The sequence below is a fragment of the Cherax quadricarinatus genome, chromosome 72, assembly GCF_038502225.1.
Source record: "Cherax quadricarinatus isolate ZL_2023a chromosome 72, ASM3850222v1, whole genome shotgun sequence".
In the NCBI taxonomy this organism is placed as follows: Eukaryota; Metazoa; Arthropoda; class Malacostraca; order Decapoda; family Parastacidae; genus Cherax; species Cherax quadricarinatus.
The window spans coordinates 1,046,741-1,073,769 of record NC_091363.1 but is presented as its reverse complement, the minus strand read 5'-3'; the positions used below and the strand labels follow the sequence as shown (position 1 = coordinate 1,073,769).

The 27,029-nt window shown below is 39.1% G+C and overlaps 2 protein-coding genes across 3 annotated transcripts; both read left to right on the top strand.

Moving 5' to 3' along the window:
* Positions 1–105: 105 nt before the first annotated feature.
* On the top strand, positions 106–5,279 carry MED10 (mediator complex subunit 10). The gene is made up of 4 exons (XM_053794835.2): positions 106–338; positions 2,182–2,265; positions 3,035–3,110; positions 4,312–5,279. The coding sequence occupies exons 1-4, from the start codon at positions 217–219 to the stop codon at positions 4,426–4,428; spliced, it is 399 nt and encodes a 132-aa protein (XP_053650810.1). The 5' UTR covers positions 106–216; the 3' UTR covers positions 4,429–5,279.
* A 2,906-nt stretch (positions 5,280–8,185) lies between these two features.
* Polr2C (RNA polymerase III subunit RpII33) lies at positions 8,186–25,037 on the top strand. 2 transcript variants are annotated; one of them, XM_070100258.1, is made up of 6 exons: positions 8,186–8,475; positions 13,346–13,517; positions 13,877–14,057; positions 15,460–15,666; positions 15,994–16,186; positions 23,252–25,037. In XM_070100258.1, the coding sequence occupies exons 1-5, from the start codon at positions 8,390–8,392 to the stop codon at positions 16,173–16,175; spliced, it is 828 nt and encodes a 275-aa protein (XP_069956359.1). In that variant the 5' UTR covers positions 8,186–8,389; the 3' UTR covers positions 16,176–16,186; positions 23,252–25,037. The 2 variants fall into 2 exon arrangements, with proteins under 2 accessions (XP_069956359.1, XP_053650805.1); XM_053794830.2 differs by lacking the exon at positions 15,994–16,186 and having other exon boundaries at positions 8,187–8,475.
* The last annotated feature ends 1,992 nt before the right edge of the window (positions 25,038–27,029 follow it).

Genomic DNA, 27,029 nt, shown 5'->3' with positions numbered 1-27,029 from the left:
TTGTTATCATTTACTGTTATGTACATAATTAGTTACATTCAGATAAATGCAATTTTCCACAATAGTAATTATGGACAAGGTTAGATTATAGTGGATAAATAAGCACATTATTCGCAGAGAAGGGAACATACGTGTTCCCTTAACAACCCAACAACAGCAGCAACAGTAACAACAGTAACAACAGCAACAGTAACAACAGCAGCAGCTGCAACAATCATGTCATCATCTCTAGAACAGTTGGAGAACCAACTTGAGACATTTATTGAAAATGTTCGTCAAATTGGAATCCTGGTTAGTGACTTCCAGCCCCAGGGACAACAAGTTCTTAACCAGAAGTTGTAAGTAACCTCAACTTGGTCTTAATATTCTGACTTATGTACTGTTATACCACCATTATTATTATTAGGATATTTAACACCCCCCTTACAGGGACCTTCCTTCACGTTGGTGACGGGCTCTTGATCTAGGGGATTGGATCTGTGCTCCAGTTCCCTGAAGCCTGAATACCTTCCATCTCACACACACATAGGCGCTGTATAGTCCCTACGGGTTTAGCGCTCCCCCGCGATTATAATAACAGTACAGTATAATCTGTTTTAACTGAAAGATATTCCTCCTGTTAAACATCATTTTATATTTTGATACCCATAAGTTATCTATATCACTGAAAAAAACAGTCATTCAAGGACCCCAATGGAAATATTTCACTTTAAATTTTTATTTGAGTTGTTCTAGGTAATTTACATTATATATGATAATTGTACTTGTGTGTATTAGTGCACAAATAAACTTACATTGGGCAAATTGCTGTTTTGGGACATAATGAAAATAATACATTTTTTGGCAGGAACGGCACGTCGGAGCCAATCAATGGAAGCAAGTTACATTTACTGACTTTTTTGGGTTAACTTAGGTAATTTACACATATGTTACTATGTAAGAAAATTGTAATCACCTAAAACTTGTGTAACTGTACTTGCATGTAGTTGTACTTAAATAAATTTACTAATGAAGCCTGGCCAGTTGCAGAGACCATAAGAAAGACATAGCAGACTTAAAACAAAGATGCAGTGGGTGGAAATAAAGACCATTGGGGGAGTAAGGTTAAGTTATGTTGAACTTTTTACAATCTTTGTTGTGTTAACATCTTCCTCATTACTGAGCATCAGTCATAAATTTCCTTCGTACTCTACAATAATAAAAATAATTATATAATTTTGTTTCTACAAGTACATGTACAAGGTATACAGACCATAGCTGACATCAATGACATACTGCTATGTAGAGAGCTGCTTGTTATACAGAGCATTTCGAGCAAATTAGGTCAGTTTTGTCCCAGGATGCGACCCACACCCGTTGACTAATACCCAGGTACCTGTTTTACTGATGGGTGAACATAGACAACCGGCATAAGGAAACACGCCCAAGGTTTCCACCCTCACCAGGAATTGAACCCAGACTCTCACCGTGCGAAGCGAGAGCTTTGCCTCCCAGGCCGTGAACCACCCCGTGGGAAACTTGTCCTTAAATTATTTTGCTTACTTGCTACATCATAAGACTGGCACCATTCATCAGCTCCATTTTTTCCACTGAAGATATTTCATGATTTTTGTGGGAAGCTAATTAGTGAACTCAGGTGAGGGTGAAGGTATCCTGCTCTACTGCGGTTTAGGCAAGAAGGCCCACCTGACTTAATTGGGAACTTTGTGTTCCTGTTTCTATTCACAAAGGGAACTCTTGTTCACCAGTCATACACATGTGCACAGATCACCAGCCATACACAGGTGCACAGGTCACCAGCCATACACAGGTCACCAACCATACACATATGCACAGGTCACCAGCCATATACATGTGCATAGGTCACAACCATACTCAGGTGCACAGGTCACTAGCTATACACATGTGCACAGGTCACCAGCCATATACATGTGCATAGGTCATAACCATACTCAGGTGCACAGGTAACTAGTTATACACGGGTGCACAGGTCACCATCCATACACAAACACACAGAATTATCAGGCAGGCCTTGTTACTGGTAAAGGCTGCTTGATGTGAGGAATGACCCCAGTGGATTTATCACTTATTCATGATTATAATAATTTGTTTTTTATTTAATTAACTTTGTATATCATGTTAACCAGTAAATTTATATATTCTTTTATCTCTTTTGTTCAGACAGAACATGATAACAAACATGCAAGACATTGACAAACTTCGCTCTGCTGTCCAAGATGTACATGTTCCTCTGGAAGTTTTTGAGTAAGTCTTTGCAATTTTTTGCTTTAGATATCCAATTTATATTGCATGCATTATCTTGTAATATTGGTTGATAGTTTTGCTATTCAAGCATGCTTGCTTATTTAGTACTGCAATAGTACTTTTGAGTATTTTCTTGGTATTTCTCGTATTTGATTCGTAAAGGATTGATATAACGGAGTAATATGAAGGGTATGACTCACGAAATGAGGGGTATCCAAGTATCTATTAAATCAGAGTAATGTAAAAAAACAGAAAAGCACCATGCTGTTACATTCCAATAAACTTTGGAAATAAAGGAGATAAAAGTACAATTCACTGTTGTTTGATCAAGGTCCATTATATTGAGGGTTTACTGTACAACATTAAAAGCTACACAAGTGCAACTAATGTGACATATTATTGTGGCAATGTTTCGCTCTCCAAGAACTTTGTTAAGCTGGCTTGACAAAGCTCCTGGAGAACGAAACGTTGCCACAATAATATGTCACATTAGTTGCACTTGTGTCCTTTTACTTTACATATTGTCGGTAATTCTACCAACATTATTACAACGTTAAAAGCAAGTCTAGAATGATTTGCTACTTTGAGAACTTGTTTTAAAAAGGACCCACACAGACTTAGTGCTTCATATAAGTATTTTTAAAAATTTGATAATTTAAATTTTGAGTGAATGCTAGTGAATATATTTATTTTGGGTCACCCTATCTTGGTTGGTTAAAGAAAGATTCTCAGAATTACCAAACAAAATCAATCAATTTTATTTTTCCAGGTACATAGATGGAGGGAGAAACCCTCAGTTATATACTAAGGATTGCATGGAGAAAGCTCTTACAAAGAATGAACAGGTGAGGCAGTCTTGTTCATAACAAAAAAAATGAAACAATGAATATACATAATAATTTTTTTTTTTTTTCAGTACACGTACTATAATTTAGGACTAGCATACATATATTTCTAGAAGTATTTTGATTTGTACTTTCACCTTCATAGCATTTCAAGTGTAAAAATCAACAGAGCTTCAAGTATTACAGTACTGTACTTTATAATTTGCTAACATATTTTTGTTAGCTATACAGTATGAAAATAAATGGTATAAAATACCGACACAATGGAAACATAAACACATATGCAGTTTAATGTGATTGTTTATTGACAATGTTTCGCCCACACAGTGGGCTTTTTCAAGTCACAAACAGATCTACCTGGGGTGGAAGGTATGTGAGTATTTATAGTCATGTTCAGAATGTTCAAATTTAGCTTATCTCTATAACCAACAATTTCAACCAGAACAATGGCTTCTATAACATAGCTGAACCACTTGCCAAGAAACTTCTTCATCGCTATCCCACATAAGGACATAGAACACTGCAGAAAGTCTGCTCACAACTTATCCAATACCCCTTCCAAGCTACCCAAGATTCTAGACTCTATATCCCCACCCAGTAGATCATCAGATGCAGCATGCTCCACCTGACCTCAACATTCTGAACCTGACTATAAATACTCACGTACCTTCCACCCCAGGTAGATCTGTTTGTGACTTGAAAAAGCCCACTGTGTGGGCGAAACGTTGTCAATAAAGGTTCACATTAAACTGCATATGTGTTTATGTTTCCAGCTATACAGTATTTTTATCCTACAAAATAAATATCTCTGATGTATGCATTTCTTTAAATAGAATTATAGATAATGAAATGGGTTAGTTTACAATTTAACTGACATCCTTAATTACCTGGACTAATTAATTAATGAGTTATTAAATGGACTTTTTGTCTGAATTGCCACTCTTGGACTCTAACCTTTAATAATAAGATTTAAGCTACCCTCCCCTTCTTTGGATCCAGCCTAATTGGCTACCATTCCCAGGTGCTGTATGACCCCTACTGGCTCATCACTTTCTATGAATATAATAACCTAGAGGTATTGTAGGTTGTTGTAAAGAAAAAGGTCTAATAACTTTAGCATTTCTCTTATAGAATTCATTGTAGTCCTGAAAGTGCTGATGTATGTAGCATTTTCTAATTAGGTATTTCATCTCCATTTCAGGTTAATGGGAGAATTGATTCATATAAGAGGTTCAAGGCAATGCTGTTAGTTGAACTGTCTCATGTGTTTCCAAATGAGATGACACGATATCGCGCAGTCAGGGAAGAACTAAGCTGAAGACAGTCATGCTCAACCTCTTTGGAAATTGCCAAGGATAACCCATGGCAGTTTCAGGGTCAACCCATTCAAATGACTGAAAAGTGCCTGAGAATAAAAGTGTCTCTCGGAAGAATTGGGTATAAAACTTGAGAGTGTTGTATCTAGTATGTCTGAGATCTTAATTTGTGTATCCATGTTAATTCTTTAGTCTGGATGGAAATTGTTCATAAAACTGAAAATTATATTTATAGCACTCCTCCAAACTAAGTACAGTACATAAAATCAAAAGTATTTTACACACAGAAAAACTTAACTCCCACTGTAGTTGTCCTTTTCCAAATATATACATATGTAAAACATTTAATCATCATTGAGGGTAGAAAGTGGCCTATGATCTTCAGACTTACAGATTAATACATGTTTCCATGAATGACAGAAGCTGTACCACGTGTTAACAGTTATGTTTGACTGAATAACTATGCAGATCTGCATGTAATCTCCCAACAGTTTTGATGTAGGTTATGTTTCATCTGGGATGGAAGTAGTATGGGAGACTATTATTACGTAACATATGCTGGTCAAAATCCAAGCGGAAGGTCTACAACTGGCATTATTTACACCAGTTATGTTATGCTAAAAATATTCTTATTTCCTCCTGTTTTTAAACAAGTGTTGTACATGATCTGAGGCATCATTTGAGTTTTAGGAAATTTTGAGAACTGTGTTCATTTTCAAATTGCATCGCACCAAGGTATAATATTTTTTATAATGTGTATGCAGTGTCCTGGGGTCAGCCATGAAATGTTGTATAGTGTGTTTTTATGCTACAGTCCCTTGCCATTTTTTTCTCATTTACTCTGTTTTGCTCATTAATAGTGACTAGTATGTAGACAAGGCATAAAAGTATGATTCTGAGTAGACATCGCTGTAATTTGGAATTTTCTTTATTCTTCTGTCTTTCACAATTCTGGCAGTTTCTGTGATCATTGACTCGAGGATTGTGGTTAATGACTCTCTCTCTCTCCCTCCCCTCTCTCTCTCTCTCTCCCTCCCCCTCTCTCTCTCTCTCTCTCCCTCCCCCTCTCTCTCTCTCTCTCCCTCCCCTCTCTCTCTCTCCTCCCCTCTCTCTCTCTCTCTCTCTCTCTCTCTCTCTCTCTCTCTCTCTCTCTCTCTCTATCTCTCTCTCTCCCCCTCCCCCCTCTCTCTCTCTCTCTCTCTCTCTCTCTCAGGACCCATGGAGAGCAATGTTTGGATTCTATGTTGTGTTTGTGTGGTCTTTAATCCGTGTTCCATGTATTGGAGTAATCTTGACTGATAGTAAACAGGTTACATATACATGTATCTTTAATGACCCCAGTGTAATTGATAGGCTTACTAATTGGATTCAAAAAACCCACTGGATAGCAAACCATTTCTTGAATAAAATGTGTTATTACCCAAAATGTTTTTCTTGTATACTTGTCAGTATTAATCACCATTTGTAACTTTAAACCGTGTAATAAAAAATTTCTTGAGTTGGATGGTATAATTCAATCCTCATATGTCTACATGAAGGAACTAAGCATCATCTAGAGACCCAGGAGCTTTATCCCCCCCGGTACCTGGATGCAAATGACTCTTGATCCCAGGCCCCCTTAAGGGAAGTTCCTTGATGCTGGTGAGAGGCTCTTGAGCTAAGGAATTGGATCTGTGCTCCAGTTCCCTGAATTGAGCCTGAATACCTTGCCTCCACCTCCCCCACCCCTCAAGGAAGGTTCCTGGATGTTGGTGAGGGGCTCTTGATTTAGGGAATTGGATCTGTGCTCCAGTTCCCCGAATTAAGCCTGAATGCCTTCCACATCCCCCCCAGGCGCTGTATAATCCTCCGGGTTTAGCGCTTCCCTTGATTATAATAATAATAATCCACCTCCCCCACACAGGCACTCTATATTCCCTATGGGTTTAGCCCTCCTCCATAATAATCTTGATCCTAGGACCTGGACCTATCCCTTTCCCAGGCTCTGTATGACCCTTCTAATGCTACCCGTGGCATTGAAGCAAAAGCTCTTGCTTTGCACAGTGAGTTCCGGGTTCGATTCCTGGCGAGGGTAGAAACATTGGGGGGTGTTTCTTTACACCGGTTGTCTATGTTCACCTTTCGGTAATAATAGGTACTTGGGTGTTAGTCGACTGATACATGTAGAAATAGATATTATTACTGACAACTGGTCAAGGCATCATATATCAACTCTTATCTCTCTCTTATCTAACTCGTAGGTTTGAAGACAGCCTGTTGCTATTGACTCATATGCCTACAAATAGGTTCATTTAGGTAAAATTATACACTATTCTGGATAACTATTATTGTCTTACATAACAGCATAAGGGTAAATTACCTAGGATAATCCCAAATAGGTAGGATGACTTAGTCTAATGTGTATTGGTGTCTAACTGCCGGGTTTTAGGCCAGGGTTCACCTGACTAATTTGAAAACTGCTTTTTCTTCTCTCTCTCTCTCTCTCTCTCTCTCTCTCTCTCTCTCTCTCTCTCTCTCTCTCTTTTACATAGGGTTTGACAAGGTTAGGTTAAGGATCCCTAGCTTTATTGACAAGCTAAGAGTTGTTACCTACATCAGCTCATTTGAAAGCATTTTTATTGTTATGAGACATACAAGTAGGGAACAGGATGAAGTTGGAGCCATTTGTGGGCCAGCTGTGAGCCATCTCTGGGCCAGCTGTGAGCCATCTCTGGGCCAGCATTAACATTTGATCAACTGACTTTATCTCGTTGACATCATTATGCTGTACGAACGTGTTCCATACTCGAGTCATCCTGGGGATAAATGATCTCAGATATAGTGATGTTCTGGAGAAGGGTACAGCCAGAGTGAAGTTGCTACTGGCTGCCCGTCTTGTGGTGTACAAGCTTGTTTCACGCTGTCCTGGAAGTGGAGCCAAGAGTGGTACTTTAACAATACTGGCCTTGTACATAACAGTAAGGCCACCCACATCTCTCTAACTCCTCTATCTCTCTGGAGGAAACTTTTGTTTCCTTTATAATTCCCTCCAATATTTGTTTGATATATCATTGTTGGACTCCCGGGAAGGATCCCAGTGGAAATAACTTCAAAATAAGTCACTTCATCTGACTTTCTCGGTTATCGTGAGTAATTTACACACGTTACTATATATGATAATTGTAGTCACCCAAATTTGTGTAACTGTACTTGTGTACCTGTGTCTAAATAAAGTTCCTTAAGGAAGACAGGCTGTATGCCCCTGTGGGTTTAGTGCATAATAAACTGGTTAGCCGGACTCGAGTCCTAGAGATGGAAAGTATAGTGTCTACACTCTGAAGGAGAGGTGTTAGTGTTGTAGTTTTATAACTATAGTGTGAGCACACCTCTAGCAAGACAATGATGGAGTGAATGATGATGAAAGTTTTTCTGTTTTTTGGGCCACCCTGCCTTGGTGGGAATCGGCCAGCCAGGCCCCGTGGCCTGGCTGGCAAAGCTCTCGCTTCTCATGCTGAGTGTCCGGGTTCGATTCCCGGTGAGGTGAAAACATTTCGACACATTTCTTTACACCTATTATCCTGTTCACCTAGTAAGTAGGTACCTGGGTGTTAGTCGATTGGTGTGGGTCACATCCTGGGGGACAAGATTGAGGACCCCAATGAAAATAAGACAGAGTTTCTCGATGACACACTGCCTTTCTTGGGTGGCTAACCCTCCGGAGTTAAAAATCCGAACAAAATCTTATCTCTTAAATAAGGAATGCTAAATAAGGGATAAGTTTAAGTGGCCCTTAAAACCTGGTAAACAACAGGCCCCCAGAAACATCTCGGTTCAGCGCACAAAATTTTGTCACTTGTTAATAAGCAAACTGTACATTTCCTGGAGGTGCGAGACATACTACAAGTGTCCTGAAGAAGACACAGGTTGTGTAGTGTTCACCTGACACATAATTCATCGTGAAGTGTCATCAAGAAGACATTAGTGATGCCATACGCCAACCAACCTTCCCTCAACCTCATGGAACTCTCAGAGGAGAACATTAAATTTTTTATAGAAGACACAGACCTAAGGTGTGTGGTGCCTTGATGCTTGTGACAAACTCAGATCCAAGGAATCGGAGCTTCCCTCTCCTTGGATCAAACCTCATTACCTCCCAATATGTATAACCCGTACAATTTTTGCCCTTCTCTCTGAATATTTAATTAATAATACCATTTCCAATTATTTTTTCACAGCAAGATGTGTTTTTCATGGTTAAGATATTACTGAGGCTGCTGTATGACCCTTGTGGGTTGAGCGTTTACTTTTCAGGGGGATGATTTTCTATTTTTTAGCTAACATACGTGTAAATTTTACCTTATTCCTAGTAATGACTCTCGTATTGTAGATAGTCTTAATGACCCTCGTGTAGTAGATAGTCTTTTTAGTATGATAATAAGATGTTATCTTCATTATAGAATAATAAGAAAATATTATAACCTTTATATTATAATAGTAGGTTGGTAGACAGCAACCACCCAGGGAAGTACTACCGTCCTGCCAGATGACTGTGAAACAAAAACCTGTAACTGTTTTGCATGATGGTAGGATTGCTGGTTTCTTTTTCTGTCTCATAAACACGCTAAGATAACAGGGATATCTTGCTACTCCTACTTACACTTTGGTCACACTTCACAGACACGCACATGCATATATATATATACATACATCTAGGTTTTTCTCCTTTTTCTAAATAGCTCTTGTTCTTTTTTATTTCTTCTATTGTCCATGGGGAAGTGGAAAAGAATCTTTCCTCCGTAAGCCATGCGTGTCGTATGAGGCGACTAAAATGCCGGGAGCAATGGGCTAGTAACCCCTTCTCCTGTATACAATTACTAAAAAAGAGAAGAAGAAAAACTTTATAAAACTGGGTTGCTTAAATGTGCGTGGATGTAGTGCGGATGACAAGAAACAGATGATTGCTGATGTTATGAATGAAAAGAAGTTGGATGTCCTGGCCCTAAGCGAAACAAAGCTGAAGGGGGTAGGAGAGTTTCAGTGGGGGGAAATAAATGGGATTAAATCTGGAGTATCTGAGAGAGTTAGAGCAAAGGAAGGGGTAGCAGTAATGTTAAATGATCAGTTATGGAAGGAGAAAAGAGAATATGAATGTGTAAATTCAAGAATTATGTGGATTAAAGTAAAGGTTGGATGCGAGAAGTGGGTCATAATAAGCGTGTATGCACCTGGAGAAGAGAGGAATGCAGAGGAGAGAGAGAGATTTTGGGAGATGTTAAGTGAATGTATAGGAGCCTTTGAACCAAGTGAGAGAGTAATTGTGGTAGGGGACTTGAATGCTAAAGTAGGAGAAACTTTTAGAGAGGGTGTGGTAGGTAAGTTTGGGGTGCCAGGTGTAAATGATAATGGGAGCCCTTTGATTGAACTTTGTATAGAAAGGGGTTTAGTTATAGGTAATACATATTTTAAGAAAAAGAGGATAAATAAGTATACACGATATGATGTAGGGCGAAATGACAGTAGTTTGTTGGATTATGTATTGGTAGATAAAAGACTGTTGAGTAGACTTCAGGATGTACATGTTTATAGAGGGGCCACAGATATATCAGATCACTTTCTAGTTGTAGCTACACTGAGAGTAAAAGGTAGATGGGATACAAGGAGAATAGAAGCATCAGGGAAGAGAGAGGTGAAGGTTTATAAACTAAAAGAGGAGGCAGTTAGGGTAAGATATAAACAGCTATTGGAGGATAGATGGGCTAATGAGAGCATAGGCAATGGGGTCGAAGAGGTATGGGGTAGGTTTAAAAATGTAGTGTTAGAGTGTTCAGCAGAAGTTTGTGGTTACAGGAAAGTGGGTGCAGGAGGGAAGAGGAGCGATTGGTGGAATGATGATGTAAAGAGAGTAGTAAGGGAGAAAAAGTTAGCATATGAGAAGTTTTTACAAAGTAGAAGTGATGCAAGGAGGGAAGAGTATATGGAGAAAAAGAGAGAAGTTAAGAGAGTGGTGAAGCAATGTAAAAAGAGAGCAAATGAGAGAGTGGGTGAGATGTTATCAACAAATTTTGTTGAAAATAAGAAAAAGTTTTGGAGTGAGATTAACAAGTTAAGAAAGCCTAGAGAACAAATGGATTTGTCAGTTAAAAATAGGAGAGGAGAGTTATTAAATGGAGAGTTAGAGGTATTGGGAAGATGGAAGGAATATTTTGAGGAATTGTTAAATGTTGATGAAGATAGGGAAGCTGTGATTTCGTGTATAGGGCAAGGAGGAATAACATCTTGTAGGAGTGAGGAAGAGCCAGTTGTGAGTGTGGGGGAAGTTCGTGAGGCAGTAGGTAAAATGAAAGGGGGTAAGGCAGCCGGGATTGATGGGATAAAGATAGAAATGTTAAAAGCAGGTGGGGATATAGTTTTGGAGTGGTTGGTGCAATTATTTAATAAATGTATGGAAGAAGGTAAGGTACCTAGGGATTGGCAGAGAGCATGCATAGTTCCTTTGTATAAAGGCAAAGGGGATAAAAGAGAGTGCAAAAATTATAGGGGGATAAGTCTGTTGAGTGTACCTGGTAAAGTGTATGGTAGAGTTATAATTGAAAGAATTAAGAGTAAGACGGAGAATAGGATAGCAGATGAACAAGGAGGCTTTAGGAAAGGTAGGGGGTGTGTGGACCAGGTGTTTACAGTGAAACATATAAGTGAACAGTATTTAGATAAGGCTAAAGAGGTCTTTGTGGCATTTATGGATTTGGAAAAGGCGTATGACAGGGTGGATAGGGGGGCAATGTGGCAGATGTTGCAAGTGTATGGTGTAGGAGGTAGGTTACTGAAAGCAGTGAAGAGTTTTTACGAGGATAGTGAGGCTCAAGTTAGAGTATGTAGGAAAGAGGGAAATTTTTTCCCAGTAAAAGTAGGCCTTAGACAAGGATGTGTGATGTCACCGTGGTTGTTTAATATATTTATAGATGGGGTTGTAAGAGAAGTAAATGCGAGGGTCTTGGCAAGAGGCGTGGAGTTAAAAGATAAAGAATCACACACAAAGTGGGAGTTGTCACAGCTGCTCTTTGCTGATGACACTGTGCTCTTGGGAGATTCTGAAGAGAAGTTGCAGAGATTGGTGGATGAATTTGGTAGGGTGTGCAAAAGAAGAAAATTAAAGGTGAATACAGGAAAGAGTAAGGTTATGAGGATAACAAAAAGATTAGGTGATGAAAGATTGAATATCAGATTGGAGGGAGAGAGTATGGAGGAGGTGAACGTATTCAGATATTTGGGAGTGGACGTGTCAGCAGATGGGTCTATGAAAGATGAGGTGAATCATAGAATTGATGAGGGAAAAAGAGTGAGTGGTGCACTTAGGAGTCTGTGGAGACAAAGAACTTTGTCCTTGGAGGCAAAGAGGGGAATGTATGAGAGTATAGTTTTACCAACGCTCTTATATGGGTGTGAAGCGTGGGTGATGAATGTTGCAGCGAGGAGAAGGCTGGAGGCAGTGGAGATGTCATGTCTGAGGGCAATGTGTGGTGTGAATATAATGCAGAGAATTCGTAGTTTGGAAGTTAGGAGGAGGTGCGGGATTACCAAAACTGTTGTCCAGAGGGCTGAGGAAGGGTTGTTGAGGTGGTTCGGACATGTAGAGAGAATGGAGCGAAACAGAATGACTTCAAGAGTGTATCAGTCTGTAGTGGAAGGAAGGCGGGGTAGGGGTCGGCCTAGGAAGGGTTGGAGGGAGGGGGTAAAGGAGGTTTTGTGTGCGAGGGGCTTGGACTTCCAGCAGGCATGCGTGAGCGTGTTTGATAGGAGTGAATGGAGACAAATGGTTTTTAATACTTGACGTGCTGTTGGAGTGTGAGCAAAGTAACATTTATGAAGGGATTCAGGGAAACCGGCAGGCCGGACTTGAGTCCTGGAGATGGGAAGTACAGTGCCTGCACTCTGAAGGAGGGGTGTTAATGTTGCAGTTTAAAAACTGTAGTGTAAAGCACCCTTCTGGCAAGACAGTGATGGAGTGAATGATGGTGAAAGTTTTTCTTTTTCGGGCCACCCTGCCTTGGTGGGAATCGGCCGGTGTGATAATAATAATAAAAAAATAATAAGGTAAAAGGACCCCAATGGAAATAAGTCACTGTCTGACTTTTTTGGGTTATCCCAGGTTCTCTACATGTATTCTGCTATGTATGATAATTCTATGTAACTGTATTTGTGTATACCTGAATAAACTTACTTACTTACTAATAATATTACAGGTAATTTAGCATATTTCGCAGTTTATTAGATGCATTTTTTCCATAAACTGTCTTCAAAAACCACCCTGTATTCTATAAACTGAAGGTCAGTGACGGGAGCCATTGAAACTAAAACAAATCTTATAAGCTACATCTTATAAGCCGCTTATTTTGACTATTTAAATTTTTGTTGATGACAGCATGGTTAAATATACATAAGGCACTTCTGTGTGCCAGTAACATTCCCTAAATACCATAGAAAAAATTCTGTGTATGTAAAGTTTAAATAAAAGGTATAAAGTAAATATATTCTCTATAAACTGGTCGCTACTCTACTGCCACGTCAGTAGCTTTTAACCAATTGTTCATCGTGACTGCGGAACCAGTACACACATCCTCCTGGTCCCATTGTTAACCCCAGAGGATTAGTAACCCAGGATAATCTAAGAAAGCAAATCAGCTTGGCTTATTTCTTATCAGGCACCTGTTTAGTGTTAGGTGAAATTTTTCTGCTTCCTGGCACACACTGAAATCATTGACGAATGAAATGACACTGTAATCTCCCTTCATAGTATCTTCATTTTTTCCAACAAATATTTACTGCTGTGTATGTTTGTACTATATGTAGCTCACATGTGTAATACAGTATTTTTTCTATTTCTGGCAAAGCATAATGTAATATTTTTAGCATAAAATTGGTTTAAATATGTTGTGATTGCAGCGTGGCTAACAGTATTCGTCGAATCTTTATGGCGGAAACCCCCACCATTGCAATTGATTGGATACAACTTGAGGAGAATTCTACTGTCCTGAGTGATGAGTTCATTGCGCATCGCATTGGTCTCATTCCTTTCACGTCTGATGAACGTATTGAACAGATGCAGTACTCAAGGGTTTGTGAGCTCTATACTGTTCTCTGAAAGTGTTTGTTTAGTTAAGTGTATTCTGATGTAACTGCACTGCTATTTCATAATTTTCCTAATTTTAATTAAAAAATAATTAATATTTACAATTTAACAGCTTTGAGCCACAATTATTGTTTGCTTATATATATTGATTCATAAAAAAAGTAACTGCGCAGTTTATTGGGTTTCATAATTCACCTGCTTCTAGGTGTGTGTAAATAATGTCAGACAAAAGTAGCTTTGAGAGTAAAGGTAAATTTTACATTGAAAAGCATAACTTAATATGCTTAGTGAAGTGCAACTTGGAAAGAATGTTGTATATTTAGGAGTCTGTCAAATTGTTGTAGGACTGCTCATGCACCGACTACTGCCCAGAATGTTCGGTGGAGTTTACACTGGATGTAAAATGTCAGGATGACCACACACGACAGATCACCACTGCAGATCTTAAGTCCTCGGATGCTAGAGTTATACCAGTCACCTCACGTCACCGTGAAGACGAAGCCAGTGAATATGGAGAATCTGATGGTGAGTGTGTATTTGGAAATAGATTTTGGTATAGGGTTGAATAATTACATATAAAGTACCAGATGTTGTTTACAACATGGTCATGGGCCAAAGCCCTATTTATAAATGATTTTAAATATTCTTAGTTTTTTTTTTTACCATGTCAGCTGTTTCCCACCAAGGCAGGGTGACCCATAAAGAAAGAAAAACCCAAAAAGAAAGAAAAAAAAAATCACCATTCAACCAGCAGTAACAGCCTGGTTGATCAGACCTTGATCCACCATAAGGCCTGGTCTCAGACCGGGCAGTGGGGGCATTGACCCCTGAAACTTTCTCCAGGTAAATTCTCCAGGTTATACCATCACTCATAATCACTGTCTTTGCAGAGGTGCTCAGATATGACGGTTAAGATATCCCTCCAAACTGCCAATATCCCACACCCTCCTTTAAAGTGCAGGCATTGTACTTCTCATTTCCAGGACTCAAGTCCAGCTAACTGGTTTCTCTGAATCCCATCACAAAATATTACTGTCTTGTAAGGCACATTTTGAAAGAAGTTGCCATCTAGAGTTTACATCAGCAAGCAAGAGAAAAGTACACCTGGATTTAGGGCAATGAAGGATTGTTTTATCCTGCCTCAGTGTGCTAATATGTCAGGTGATTAAAAATGGCAGGTATCTGGCACCTCAAAATCCTTCAAATAAACAGTGTTATGTTGTAACTCTTGAGAGGTAAATCATTACTGGCTCACTGGCATGTTGTAGGCACATGTTTGAATGCTAGTATAGAGGATACTCAACTTGTGACCTCACATACAAACTTTCTATAGTGATTCAGACAGTGCTGTGTGACCCTTGTGAGTTTAGTGCTTAGTTATGATTGTAATAATAATACAGTGATTCAGAAAAAAATTGACACGGCTAATTCAGTAGGTTGAAAATTGAAGTTTGATCAGTATTCCTATATTTTATCACTTATTCTATTAAGTGCCAATAAGTAGATGTGAGAGAACAGCAGTGCTCAGTGGGGGCGTTGTATGCCCCAAATTCGTTATATATCTATTCTGATTGCACAAGACCAGCCATAGGTAATACAACCATCTTTGAGAGCTGTAAGCAAAAGAAATCAGAGCCATCTAGAGATGGAAGATCACCCTAGAGCTTGACTTTTCCATCCTCTATGAGTTAGTTGTGCCTAGGAGACTTAAAAGAGTGCATTAAGAGGAAAAGTAATCCTATAAAATACTAGTTTAAGTTAAACTAGTATTTCATATTTTATTTCTAAAGCAGTAGTTCATGGTGAGAGATATCATTTTATCTGTATGTAATATGTTTACAATTCTTACTGTGTATCTCGTGTGAAAATGGCATGAAATTTAAAAAGTTGTTGGATGTTCATGCTATTGGCCTGAATTTTTTTTCAGATATCCTTATAGTTAAACTTCGCAAGGGTCAGTCATTGAGACTCCGAGCATATGCCGTTAAAGGATTTGGCAAGGAGCATGCCAAGTGGAACCCCACATGCAGTGTAGCTTTTGAGTATGACCCAGACAATGCTCAGAGGCACACACTTCTCCCAAAACCAGAAGAGTGGCCCAAGAGTGAATACTCAACTCTAGATGAAAATACACGTATGTAACATGGCTATTTATTTAGTGACTTAATTTTAGAGTGGGGATTTGTAGAAGGGTTTCATGAAAATTCTAATGTTTAAAAAGTTTTTATTCTTATACTAGTATGAATACAATATATATATTTTTTATTTAATTGTTATTTAACTGCACATCCAGTTGAACAATCCTGTCAAAAACACTGATGATCATGGTCTAATGGTCAATAGTTAAAAAATACAAACTTGTCCCCAGACTTGACTTTCTTTGATCTTAGCAGCGTTCTTAGGCTTCAACTAGTCTGTGAGCTCTTGAATCTTTCACAGTTCCTTCCATACTCTCATGCAGCTCAGGCTCCTTTTGATCCTACTGGAAAACCAAACAAGTTTTTCTTCAACGTTGAGGCCTCTGGGGCCCTCAAACCTGAAAACGTTGTGCTAATGGGTATAGCCATCCTAAAAAAGAAGCTGTCAGATATCCAGAACCAGCTCACCATGGAGGCTCAGACAGATGCACTGGCCATCAACTGAGTGCAAATAAGGTTTTAGTTTGAATTTCCAGAATGAGTGATAATTATTGATGATAATATGCATATGCAAAATATTTGGTTAGTGCCCTTATTTACTCAGGCCTATTTTTTATTGAGATATTAAGAATTAATATTGCATGCAGAGCTTCTGATAGTTTTATAAATTGGCAGAAGGAAGTACCTATTGAGAGGATAAATGAAAGGTCAGTTTTCAGAGCCAACATTGCATAAACGTATAAAATTATCATTGAACTCAGTACTAGAAAAATGGCATCAAACTAGGGGTCATTAAAATAAAGCCCTAGTTGAGTAAGGGACTTCACCACTGTTTTACTCCTGCCTCCCTCCCTCCCTCTTTGATCATACCTCCTTCTTTCTTTCCTTCTATCTGCTTCCCTCTCCCCACCCACCTTAACCCTAAAAAAATGGAAGAATATAGCAAACTCTGATAGTGGAGAAAAATCCCAGCAGGTACTGAAGATTCATGAGAGCTTCTAAATTTACAGAGAAATAGAATGCTTTTTATGCCATTTCACAAGAGATTAAAAATAATTAAAATTGACAAGATATACACTGCAGATTTGAAGCTCTGTGCATCTTCCCTCTTTTCTCCCTTTTGATTTTCCTTCTCAATATTAGGTTGACTGGAACAAATGTTGGTGCTGTGGGTTTGGATCCCAACCCTGTTCCAACTCCTGATGTTGAAGCTTGCTATCATGCATGGTATGACTCAAAACTTGCTAGGCTCTAAGACAAGCAAACAGCCCCCTGGAACTGGAAATGTCAGTGGTTTATCATACTAATAACTTTTTTTTTTTTTCACTTGGCATGACATATTTTGCTGATGGTTTTCATGATCTAACATTGTTGACTGTTAGTTTTAATATTATGTATTTTGTTTCCTAACACTACTACAATGTAAGACTTAAATGCTCCAATATTGCAGTGTTGTTTTTATTTAATGAATAGTGAAGGTTCTTGTATCTGATGTTCAGTTTTCCAAATTTTGCCTTGGTGTGCCCTAGTCAGATTTCTTAATGATTGTCTTGAATTTAGTAAGGTGCAAGTCTGTCACCAGAGGAGTCTATTCTCACTACTAGTCGACTATTTTTCCTAACAGAAATCACCCCAAAATACTATATCCTTAAATTATAACTGCTGACAAAAATTACCCAAGGTTATAAAAAATTGGAGAAAATTATGTGTAGTAATCCCCACTTAATGACAGGGATTGTTCTGCAGGGAAGTATTCTTAGTAAAAAAGTTCATTATATAATCAGAAATTCTTTTCTTAAAAAATACTGTATTCTTTTAATATCAGTACCACATTTTTGGGAGGCATCATAGAGGAATCTATGACATAACAAACCATGGTATGATTTTGTGAATTGTACAACCTGTAAACAAGGCATGAATCTGATAAATGTATCTTATGTAAAGTAAAAGGACACCAGCGCAACTAATGTGACATTTTTATTATAGCAACGTTTCACTCTCCAGGAGCTTTGTCAAGCGAAACATTGCCACAATAAAAATGTCACATTAGTTGCACTTGTGTCCTCTTACTTTACATATTGTCGGTAATTCTGCCAACTTTATTACAAATGTATCTTAGTTGCCAAAAAAAAAAAAAATACTTCAGTGAAGAATAAACATATATCAGTGATAGTTGGCTCCTTAAGTTGATGACTTGGATATGTGTGGATGGTTTGTATCTCATTGACACCCCTCACACAGCTGCTACATCTACATCTAAAAAAAAAAGAATTGATTGCATTATGTATTTGTGGAATTTTACTTGAAAGTACTGTACGTACTTTTGTTATAGAAAAGATAGGATACAATGGCTAGCCATTTTTCTTATTTTTTTTTTTTTTTTTTTTTTTTAGTTTTTTGTTTATTTTTTGTTTGGGTAACTGGAAACTAGGCCTAATTGCTTTAATAAAAATTAATTAGGCAGAGAGTGATGGTGTATATCTGTTCTGGGTCACCCTAAGCTTTGTTGGAAAATGACATGCAGGAGGGAGGAACTTAATTATTAAGGGGCAATGGGTAAGGCAGCCGGGATTGATGGGATAAAGATAGAAATGTTAAAAGCAGGTGGGGATATAGTTTTGGAGTGGTTGGTGCAATTATTTAATAAATGTGTGGAAGAGGGTAAGGTACCTAGGGATTGGCAGAGAGCATGCATAGTTCCTTTGTATAAAGGCAAAGGGGACAAAAGAGAGTGCAAAAATTATAGGGGGATAAGTTTGTTGAGTATACCTGGTAAAGTGTATGGTAGAGTTATTATTGAAAGAATTAAGAGTAAGACAGAGAATAGGATAGCAGATGAACAAGGAGGCTTTAGGAAAGGTAGGGGGTGTGTGGACCAGGTGTTTACAGTGAAACATATAAGTGAACAGTATTTAGATAAGGCTAAAGAGGTCTTTGTGGCATTTATGGATTTGGAAAAGGCGTATGACAGGGTGGATAGGGGGGCAATGTGGCAGATGTTGCAGGTGTATGGTGTAGGAGGTAGGTTACTGAAAGCAGTGAAGAGTTTTTACGAGGATAGTGAGGCTCAAGTTAGAGTATGTAGGAAAGAGGGAAATTATTTCCCAGTAAAAGTAGGCCTTAGACAAGGATGTGTGATGTCACCATGGTTGTTTAATATATTTATAGATGGGGTTGTAAGAGAAGTAAATGCGAGGGTCTTGGCAAAAGGCATGGAGTTAAAAGATAAAGAATCACACATAAAGTGGGAGTTGTCACAGTTGCTCTTTGCTGATGACACTGTGCTCTTGGGAGATTCTGAAGAGAAGTTGCACAGATTGGTGGATGAATTTGGTAGGGTGTGCAAAAGAAGAAAATTAAAAGTGAATACAGGAAAGAGTAAGGTTATGAGGATAACAAAAAGATTAGGTGATGAAAGATTGGATATCAGATTGGAGGGAGAGAGTATGGAGGAGGTGAATGTATTCAGATATTTGGGAGTGGACGTGTCAGCGGATGGGTCTATGAAAGATGAGGTGAATCATAGAATTGATGAGGGGAAAAGGGTGAGTGGTGCACTTAGGAGTCTGTGGAGACAAAGAACTTTGTCCTTGGATGCAAAGAGGGGAATGTATGAGAGCATAGTTTTACCAACGCTCTTATATGGGTGTGAAGCATGGGTGATGAATGTTGCAGCGAGGAGAAGGCTGGAAGCAGTGGAGATGTCATGTCTGAGGGCAATGTGTGGTGTGAATATAATGCAGAGAATTCATAGTTTGGAAGTTAGGAGGAGGTGCGGGATTACCAAAACTGTTGTCCAGAGGGCTGAGGAAGGGTTGTTGAGGTGGTTCGGACATGTAGAGAGAATGGAGCGAAACAGAGTGACTTCAAGAGTGTATCAGTCTGTAGTGGAAGGAAGGCGGGGTAGGGATCGGCCTAGGAAAGGTTGGAGGGAGGGGGTAAAGGAGGTTTTGTGTGCGAGGGGCTTGGACTTCCAGCAGGCATGCGTGAGCGTGTTTGATAGGAGTGAATGGAGACAAATGGTTTTTAATACTTGACGTGCTGTTGGAGTGTGAGCAAAGTAACATTTATGAAGGGGTTCAGGGAAACCGGCAGGCTGGACTTGAGTCCTGGAGATGGGAAGTACAGTGCCTGCACTCTGAAGGAGGGGTGTTAATGTTGCAGTTTAAAAACTGTAGTGTAAAGCACCCTTCTGGCAAGACAGTGATGGAGTGAATGATGGTGAAAGTTTTTCTTTTTCAGGCCACCCTGCCTTGGTGGGAATCGGCCAGTGTGATAATAAAAAAAAAATAATAATAGAAAGACTTTAATCGTCAACAACCAGCAGCACCTCCAGTGACCATCACCAGCTACTGCTGCAACCATAGTATGACAGGTGGTTGCTGAAGTAGCTCCTGTAAGCTGTCACTAGTATTGTCCCTCTAACTGTAGGAGGTCATGCATTTTTACCTCCCATTGGGGGGAATTTTGGGAAAAAAAAGTAGTTTGAAGGTATATATATATTTTTCTAAGTAGAACTATGAAAAGAAAAGTGGAATCAAAACGGAATTTGGTTTCATGGGGTTTGAAGTTAGCAAAAAATAATCAGAGGCAACAGCAGCATAAATGTGCATATCAGTACTCATGGTTTACAATTTGTTGATAGCAAATTATGATTTTTTTTCATTGTCTAATACTATGTTTGCTACCTTCTTATGATATTAGATATGTTTAAGTACTCAGAACATGGACAGATTTGGTGGTATTGTCATGGCAGCTGCTGGTGGCACCTGTGCTGTTGGCACAGCAGTTGCTGGTGGCACCTGTGCTGTTGGCACAGCAGTTGCTGGTGGCACCTGTGCTGTTGGCACAGCAGTTGCTGGTGGCACCTGTGCTGTTGGCACAGCAGTTGCTGGTGGCACCTGTGCTGTTGGCACAGCAGTTGCTGGTGGCACCTGTGCTGTTGGCACAGCAGTTGCCGGTGGCACCTATGCTGTTGGCACAGCAGTTGCTGGTGGCACCTGTGCTGTTGGCACAGCAGTTGCTGGTGGCATCTGTGCTGTTGGCACAGCAGTTGCTGGTGGCACCTGTGCTGTTGGCACAGCAGTTGCCAGTGGCACCTGTGCTGTTGGCACAGCAGTTGCTGGTGGCATCTGTGCTGTTGGCACAGCAGTTGCTGGTGGCATCTGTGCTGTTGGCACAGCAGTTGCTGGTGGCATCTGTGCTGTTGGCACAGCAGTTGCTGGTGGCACCTGTGCTGTTGGCACAGCAGTTGCTGGTGGCACCTGTGCTGTTGGCACAGCAGTTGCTGGTGGCACCTGTGCTGTTGGCACAGCAGTTGCTGGTGGCACCTGTGCTGTTGGCACAGCAGTTGCTGGTGGCACCTGTGCTGTTGGCACAGCAGTTGCTGGTGGCACCTGTGCTGTTGGCACAGCAGTTGCTGGTGGCACCTGTGCTGTTGGCACAGCAGTTGCTGGTGGCACCTGTGCTGTTGGCACAGCAGTTGCTGGTGGCACCTGTGCTGTTGGCACAGCAGTTGCTGGTGGCACCTGTGCTGTTGGCACAGCAGTTGCTGGTGGCACCTGTGCTGTTGGCACAGCAGTTGCTGGTGGCACCTGTGCTGTTGGCACAGCAGTTGCTGGTGGCACCTGTGCTGTTGGCACAGCAGTTGCTGGTGGCACCTGTGCTGTTGGCACAGCAGTTGCTGGTGGCACCTGTGCTGTTGGCACAGCAGTTGCTGGTGGCACCTGTGCTGTTGGCACAGCAGTTGCTGGTGGCACCTGTGCTGTTGGCACAGCAGTTGCTGGTGGCATCTGTGCTTGTTACTTGTAGCTACAGACATTGATTTTAGTAATGCATACTGTATAAGTGCAGTATGTCAGATTCTTAATTATAATTGACTTCAGTTTGGTGGCATTTTTGGCACAGCAGTTGCCTTAATTGCTGGTGGCATATATAAGCAGTTGCTTACGTGTGATTATATTAGTTAATAGTTGATGCTGCGCTAGTTGTTACTATAATTTTCCTAACTCGTGTTTTTGCTGAGGGCCAATTATGTTTTATATCATTAATGCTTAAAAGTTGCTGGTGGCATCTAATGAAAAGTTGCTGCCATAATGCTGTAATATTTTAAATAGTTTGTAAAAGTTGCTTAGTATACCTGTGCTGTTGGCACAGCAGTTGCTGGTGGCATCTGTGCTTGTTACTTGTAGCTACAGACATTGATTTTAGTAATGCATACTGTATAAGTACAGTATGTCAGATTCTTAATTATAATTGACTTCAGTTTATTTTTTCCTTAATTTATATATAAACTTACGTGTGATTATATTAGTTAATAGTTGATGCTGCGCTAGTTGTTACTATAATTTTCCTAACTCGTGTTTTTGCTGAGGGCCAATTATGTTTTATATCATTAATGCTTAAAAACTAATGAAAACTGCCATAATGCTGTAATATTTTAAATAGTTTGTAAAATTGCTTAGTATAAGCTTTAAAGATCACTATCCTGAGCATTTAAAGTTGGGTGATTATTAATCGATTAAAGTACTGTGTTTTTATATAGTATTTGTCTGTGTAATGTATTTAGGTATGTAATTGGGAAGAGATGTGTTGGCAGCTCTATGTATGAAAGATGAGGTGGATCATAGAATAGACAAGTGAGAAAAGGGTAGGTGGCATGTTGAGGCATCTGTGTAAAATAAGCATCTTCTCAGTGTGGTAAAAAGGGAAATGTACCTGTATAGTGGTGATGCATTTTTAATGAGTGTGAGTTATAGTCTTTAAATGTTGCAGTGAGGAGAAGACTGGAGTCTCCGTTGATATCTTCTTTGAGATCAATCTGTGGTGTGAATATTATGCTGAGATTGAAGGAGCAGTGTAATTCAGAGTGGAGGAGTTGCTCAGATATTTTGTCCATTTATAAAAAATGAAGTAAGATTCAATGACCAAAGGAGTAAATTTAAATGGGATAGATGGAAAGTAGTGTATTGATATACCAGGGACGGTTGGGAAGTGTGTGAAGGAAATTTTGAGTGGTAGACGCTTCATCATTTAGCAGTCAGGTGTGAGCTTGTTAGATCAGAATCAGTGGAGGTATTTGATGTGCTATTGGAATGTAAGGAAGGAAACGCTTGGTGGGATTCAGGAAAACAAGTTAGCCGGACTTAAATTTGAAAGTGAGCTATTGGAGTGTGAGCAAGTTAACAGTTATGAAGGAATTCAGGGAAATTGGTTAATCTGACCTGAGTCCTGGAGGTGATGAGAAATACAGTGCTTGCACTTCAAAGAAGGGTTAAAGATATTGCAGTTTGCAGGGGCATCTGAGCTGTAATATTGGCACATCTCTGACGAGACAGTGATAGTATGAGAGCATTTCTTCTTTTCGGGTCACACTACCTCGGTGGGAGATGGTTAGTGTGTTAAAAAACTAAATTTTGATGTCTGTGTACTTCTTACTGAAGCAGTGAATGTGTTATCTTCTTTGGGTCTCCTCTCTTGGGAAATGACCAATGTAAAAAAAAGCATGCATTGAATGTATGTATGTACTGTACTGTATTATATTTATCTTATTATTTTAGTGACCAGTTTATTTCCTTTCAGCCCAGGCAGAGTTTGACCCAACAGCCAAACCTAACAAGTTCTATTACAATGTAGAGAGTGCAGGAGCTCTCAAACCTGAGAATATCATTCTCATGGGCATTGCAGCTCTGAAGAAAAAGCTCTCTGATTTGCAGAACCAGTTAAGCATGGAAGCCCAGTCAGATGCACTGGCTATCAACTGAATATCCATTCTCACCTGTAACTGGAGGTTAAGTCAGATACCCTGGCCATCAACTGAACGTTTCATCATACTTGGCTGGAGTCTCTCTGATGCACTCGCACACCCAGCCATTGATTCTTTCATACCTACATAATTTTAGAAAACTTGTTTGAGTATTTGCTTTAAGTATTTTCTGGTTTAGGTGTCCAAGGAATAATTGGTAGTTATGGAATATGATACAAGTGTTTCTTCATGTATGATTTTTTTATTTTATTTTCAGTTGTCCATCAAATGTAATAACACTGGTACTTGCTGTATAAGGCAAATAATGTATATACTGTACAAAAAATTAGAAATCATTCAGGTGTATGGTTGTAATGGGTTAATTACAGATAAGTAAGTGCAGTTTTGTGGGCGAGGGGCTTGGACTTCCAGCAAGCGTGCATGAGCATGTTAGATAGGAGTGAATGGAGGCGAATGATACTTGGGACCTGACGATCTGTTGGAGTGTGAGCAGGGTAATATTTAGTGAAGGGATTCAGGGAAACCGGTTATGTTCATATAGTCGGACTTGAGTCCTGGAAATGGGAGGTACAATGCCTGCACTTTAAAGGAGGGGTTTGGGATATTGGCAGTTTGGAGGGATATGTTGTGTATCTTTATATGTATATGCTTCTAAACTGTAGTATTCTGAGCACCTCTGCAAAAACAGTGATAATGTGTGAGTGAGGTGAAAGTGTTGAATGATGATGAAAGTATTTTCTTTTTGGGGATTTTCTTTCTTTTTTGGGTCACCCTGCCTCGGTGGGAGACGGCCGACTTGTTGAAAAAAAAAAAAAGTGCAGTTTTAAACCAAAATATATTTATTAATTAAAAATAACATTAATAAGCTAACAAAAGCCTTTACATTAAATTCTTGTGGAAGCCATTGCGTATACAGTGTTTCAAATGTTTTGTGAAACTAAAGTAAAATACAGTACTTAAGTATGACATAAGAGGTTTAATATTATTGTTAACATTGGCAAAATAAGATGTTAATGTAGAAACTGACATTAATGGTGTGCAAAAAATGAAACATTAAAAAATATCCAATTTTGTATCATTTGATATCCTCCTATTAAATGTTGATTTTTGAATATGACATATACAATCATCTGTTATTTATTTTTTCTAAGATAGTAATACAGTGTTAGTAAGAAGATATCAAGTTACAACAGTATTTTTGCAGTGTGCAATGAAATTAAAAATTATTAGGTACAGGTATTTGAATACAGTACAGATCTAAAACAGAAATAGGGAAGGACCTTCAGAATGGGATTCTATAATAGTAATTTTACAAAGCCTTAAATTTGCTTATATTAGTGACTAAATACTGTATATTAATGCACAATACTGTATGTTGATGACAAGTACCTGAGAATGCTGCTTGTTTTTGCTTCAATTTAATGCACTTGTACGTACATATGAATAGCTTCTGGTGTATATACAGCTAAAATACCTGGAAAAAAGTTCTGTGGTTGGCTGTCATAAACAGTTTATACAATGATGTAAGCTGTATGTAATATCACCAATCACTGAGATGTATCAGAAAGATACTGGCATTTATAATAAAACACTTAAAAATAATTAGCATTTATTTATTTGCACCCTTAATGTTATATTTATTGTTACATGTCAGAAATCTATGGCAGTAGTTTGTATTGGTTTCTAACATGGGACCGGATTAAATGACTACTTTCCACGAGTTAAAACATTTAAAGTAGCTTGGCAACAACTTGTAAGGCTTTGTCTCCAAGGCTCAGTTGGCCTAAAGTGGCTTAAGGAAACTATTCCTTATGATTAAAGGCCCATTAAAGGAATGGAGGGATGCCTTGATGCTGGGGAAGAACTCTTGATCAAAGATAGTGTAACTACTTACCACTTCTTTGGCCCCTTAAAAGAGGTGCCTTGAAGCTGGCGAGGTGCTTCTGATCCAAGGAAATTGGCCTGTCCTCTAACTTGAATTGAACCAAAGTGCCACCCATTCTTCATTTCCAGTTTAGTGCTTCCCCACGAATATGAATATGTTTAATATTTATCCTCCTCTATGGCTTAGCACTTCTTTTTGATTATAATAATAACATCCTCCTCTAGATCAAACCTGATTACTTCCCATTACTGGGTGCTGCATGATCCCATGAATGTAATATTGTATTTCACTGCTTATTAGAGGCATTTTTTTTTTCCATAAAATGTCTCCTATAAACTGAAAGTCAGTGATAGGAGCTGTAAGTTTGGGGTGGGCTGTAGCTCTCCCAGTTACGTCCAATGCCGAGCCATTGAAACTAAAACTAAGTCTTACAAGCCGCGTCTTATAAGCCACAGCTGTATAGCCCTTGTGGCTTAGCACTTCTTTTTTATTATAATAATTATAAGCCACAAAATACGGTAATTATGATCAGTGTTGGCTATGTACACAGATTTACAGTACACCTCTCTGTATAGTATATTCTGCAGTGTACCAGGATGATTTGGATTACAAATGTTGAAGGAGAAACAATGGTCACAACCTGACTTGTTCTCCCACCACAAGTGATAATTGTATAAATATAAAAGTTTCCTACTCATGCTTAGTTATCTCTGCTATCTATTACTAAAAAAAAATTTTTTTCAACACAACTGCCATCTCCCTCCGAGGCAGGGACTGCATGACCCTTGTTAGTTAAGCACTTTCTTTGATTATAATAACCCGAGGCAAGTTGACCCAAAAAAGAAACACTTTCATCATCATTCACACGTAATCACTGTCTTTGCAGAGACGCCCACATATGACAGTTTAGATGTCGCTCCAAACAGCCAATATCCTGGATCCCTCCTTTAAAGTGCAGGCATTGTACTTCCCACCTCCAGGATTCAAATCCAGCTACCAGTTTCCCTGAATCCCTTCACAAAATATTTGGTTTAGCACTTGTTTTTTATTATATTAATAATAACAATAGAGTGTGTAGAACTAGGGAGATTACTTCCTGGTAAAAGTAGGTCTTAGACAGGGATGTGTAATGTCACCATGGTTGTTTAATATATTTATAGATGGGATTGTAAAAGAAGTAAATGCTAGGGTGTTCAGGAAAGGGGTGGGATTAAGTTATGGGGAATCAAATACAAAATGGGGATTGACACAGTTACTTTTTGCTGATGATACTGTGCTTATGGGAGATTCTAAAGAAAAATTGCAAAGGTTAGTGGACGAGTTTAGGAGAGTGTGTAAAGGTAGAAAGCTGAAAGTGAACATAGAAAAGAGTAAGGTGATGAGGGTATCAAATGATTTAGATAAAGAAAAATTGGAGAGGCGGAGTATGGAAGAAGTGAATGTTTTCAGATATTTGGGAGTTGACGTGTCAGCGGATGGATTTATGAAGGATGAGATTAATCATAGAATTGATGAAGGAAAAAAGGTGAGTGGTGCATTGAGGTATATATGGAGACAAAAAATGTTGTCTATGGAGGCAAAGAAGGGAATGTATGAAAGTATAGTGGTACCAACACTCTTATATGGGTGTGAAGCTTGGGTTGTAAATGCTGCAGTGAGGAGATGGTTGGAGGCAGTTTAGATGTCCTGTCTAAGGGCAATGTGTGGTG

Coding starts and splice junctions, on each gene's coding strand:
- MED10 (XM_053794835.2), top strand. CDS start 217: ATGTCATCATCTCTAGAACAGTTGGAGAACCAACTTGAGACATTTATT. Junction 339..2,181: donor CAAGTTCTTAACCAGAAGTT/GTAAGTAACCTC, acceptor TCTTTTGTTCAG/ACAGAACATGATAACAAACA. Junction 3,111..4,311: donor CTCTTACAAAGAATGAACAG/GTGAGGCAGTCT, acceptor TCTCCATTTCAG/GTTAATGGGAGAATTGATTC.
- Polr2C (XM_070100258.1), top strand. CDS start 8,390: ATGCCATACGCCAACCAACCTTCCCTCAACCTCATGGAACTCTCAGAG. Junction 13,518..13,876: donor AACAGATGCAGTACTCAAGG/GTTTGTGAGCTC, acceptor AAATTGTTGTAG/GACTGCTCATGCACCGACTA. Junction 15,667..15,993: donor AACTCTAGATGAAAATACAC/GTATGTAACATG, acceptor ACTCTCATGCAG/CTCAGGCTCCTTTTGATCCT.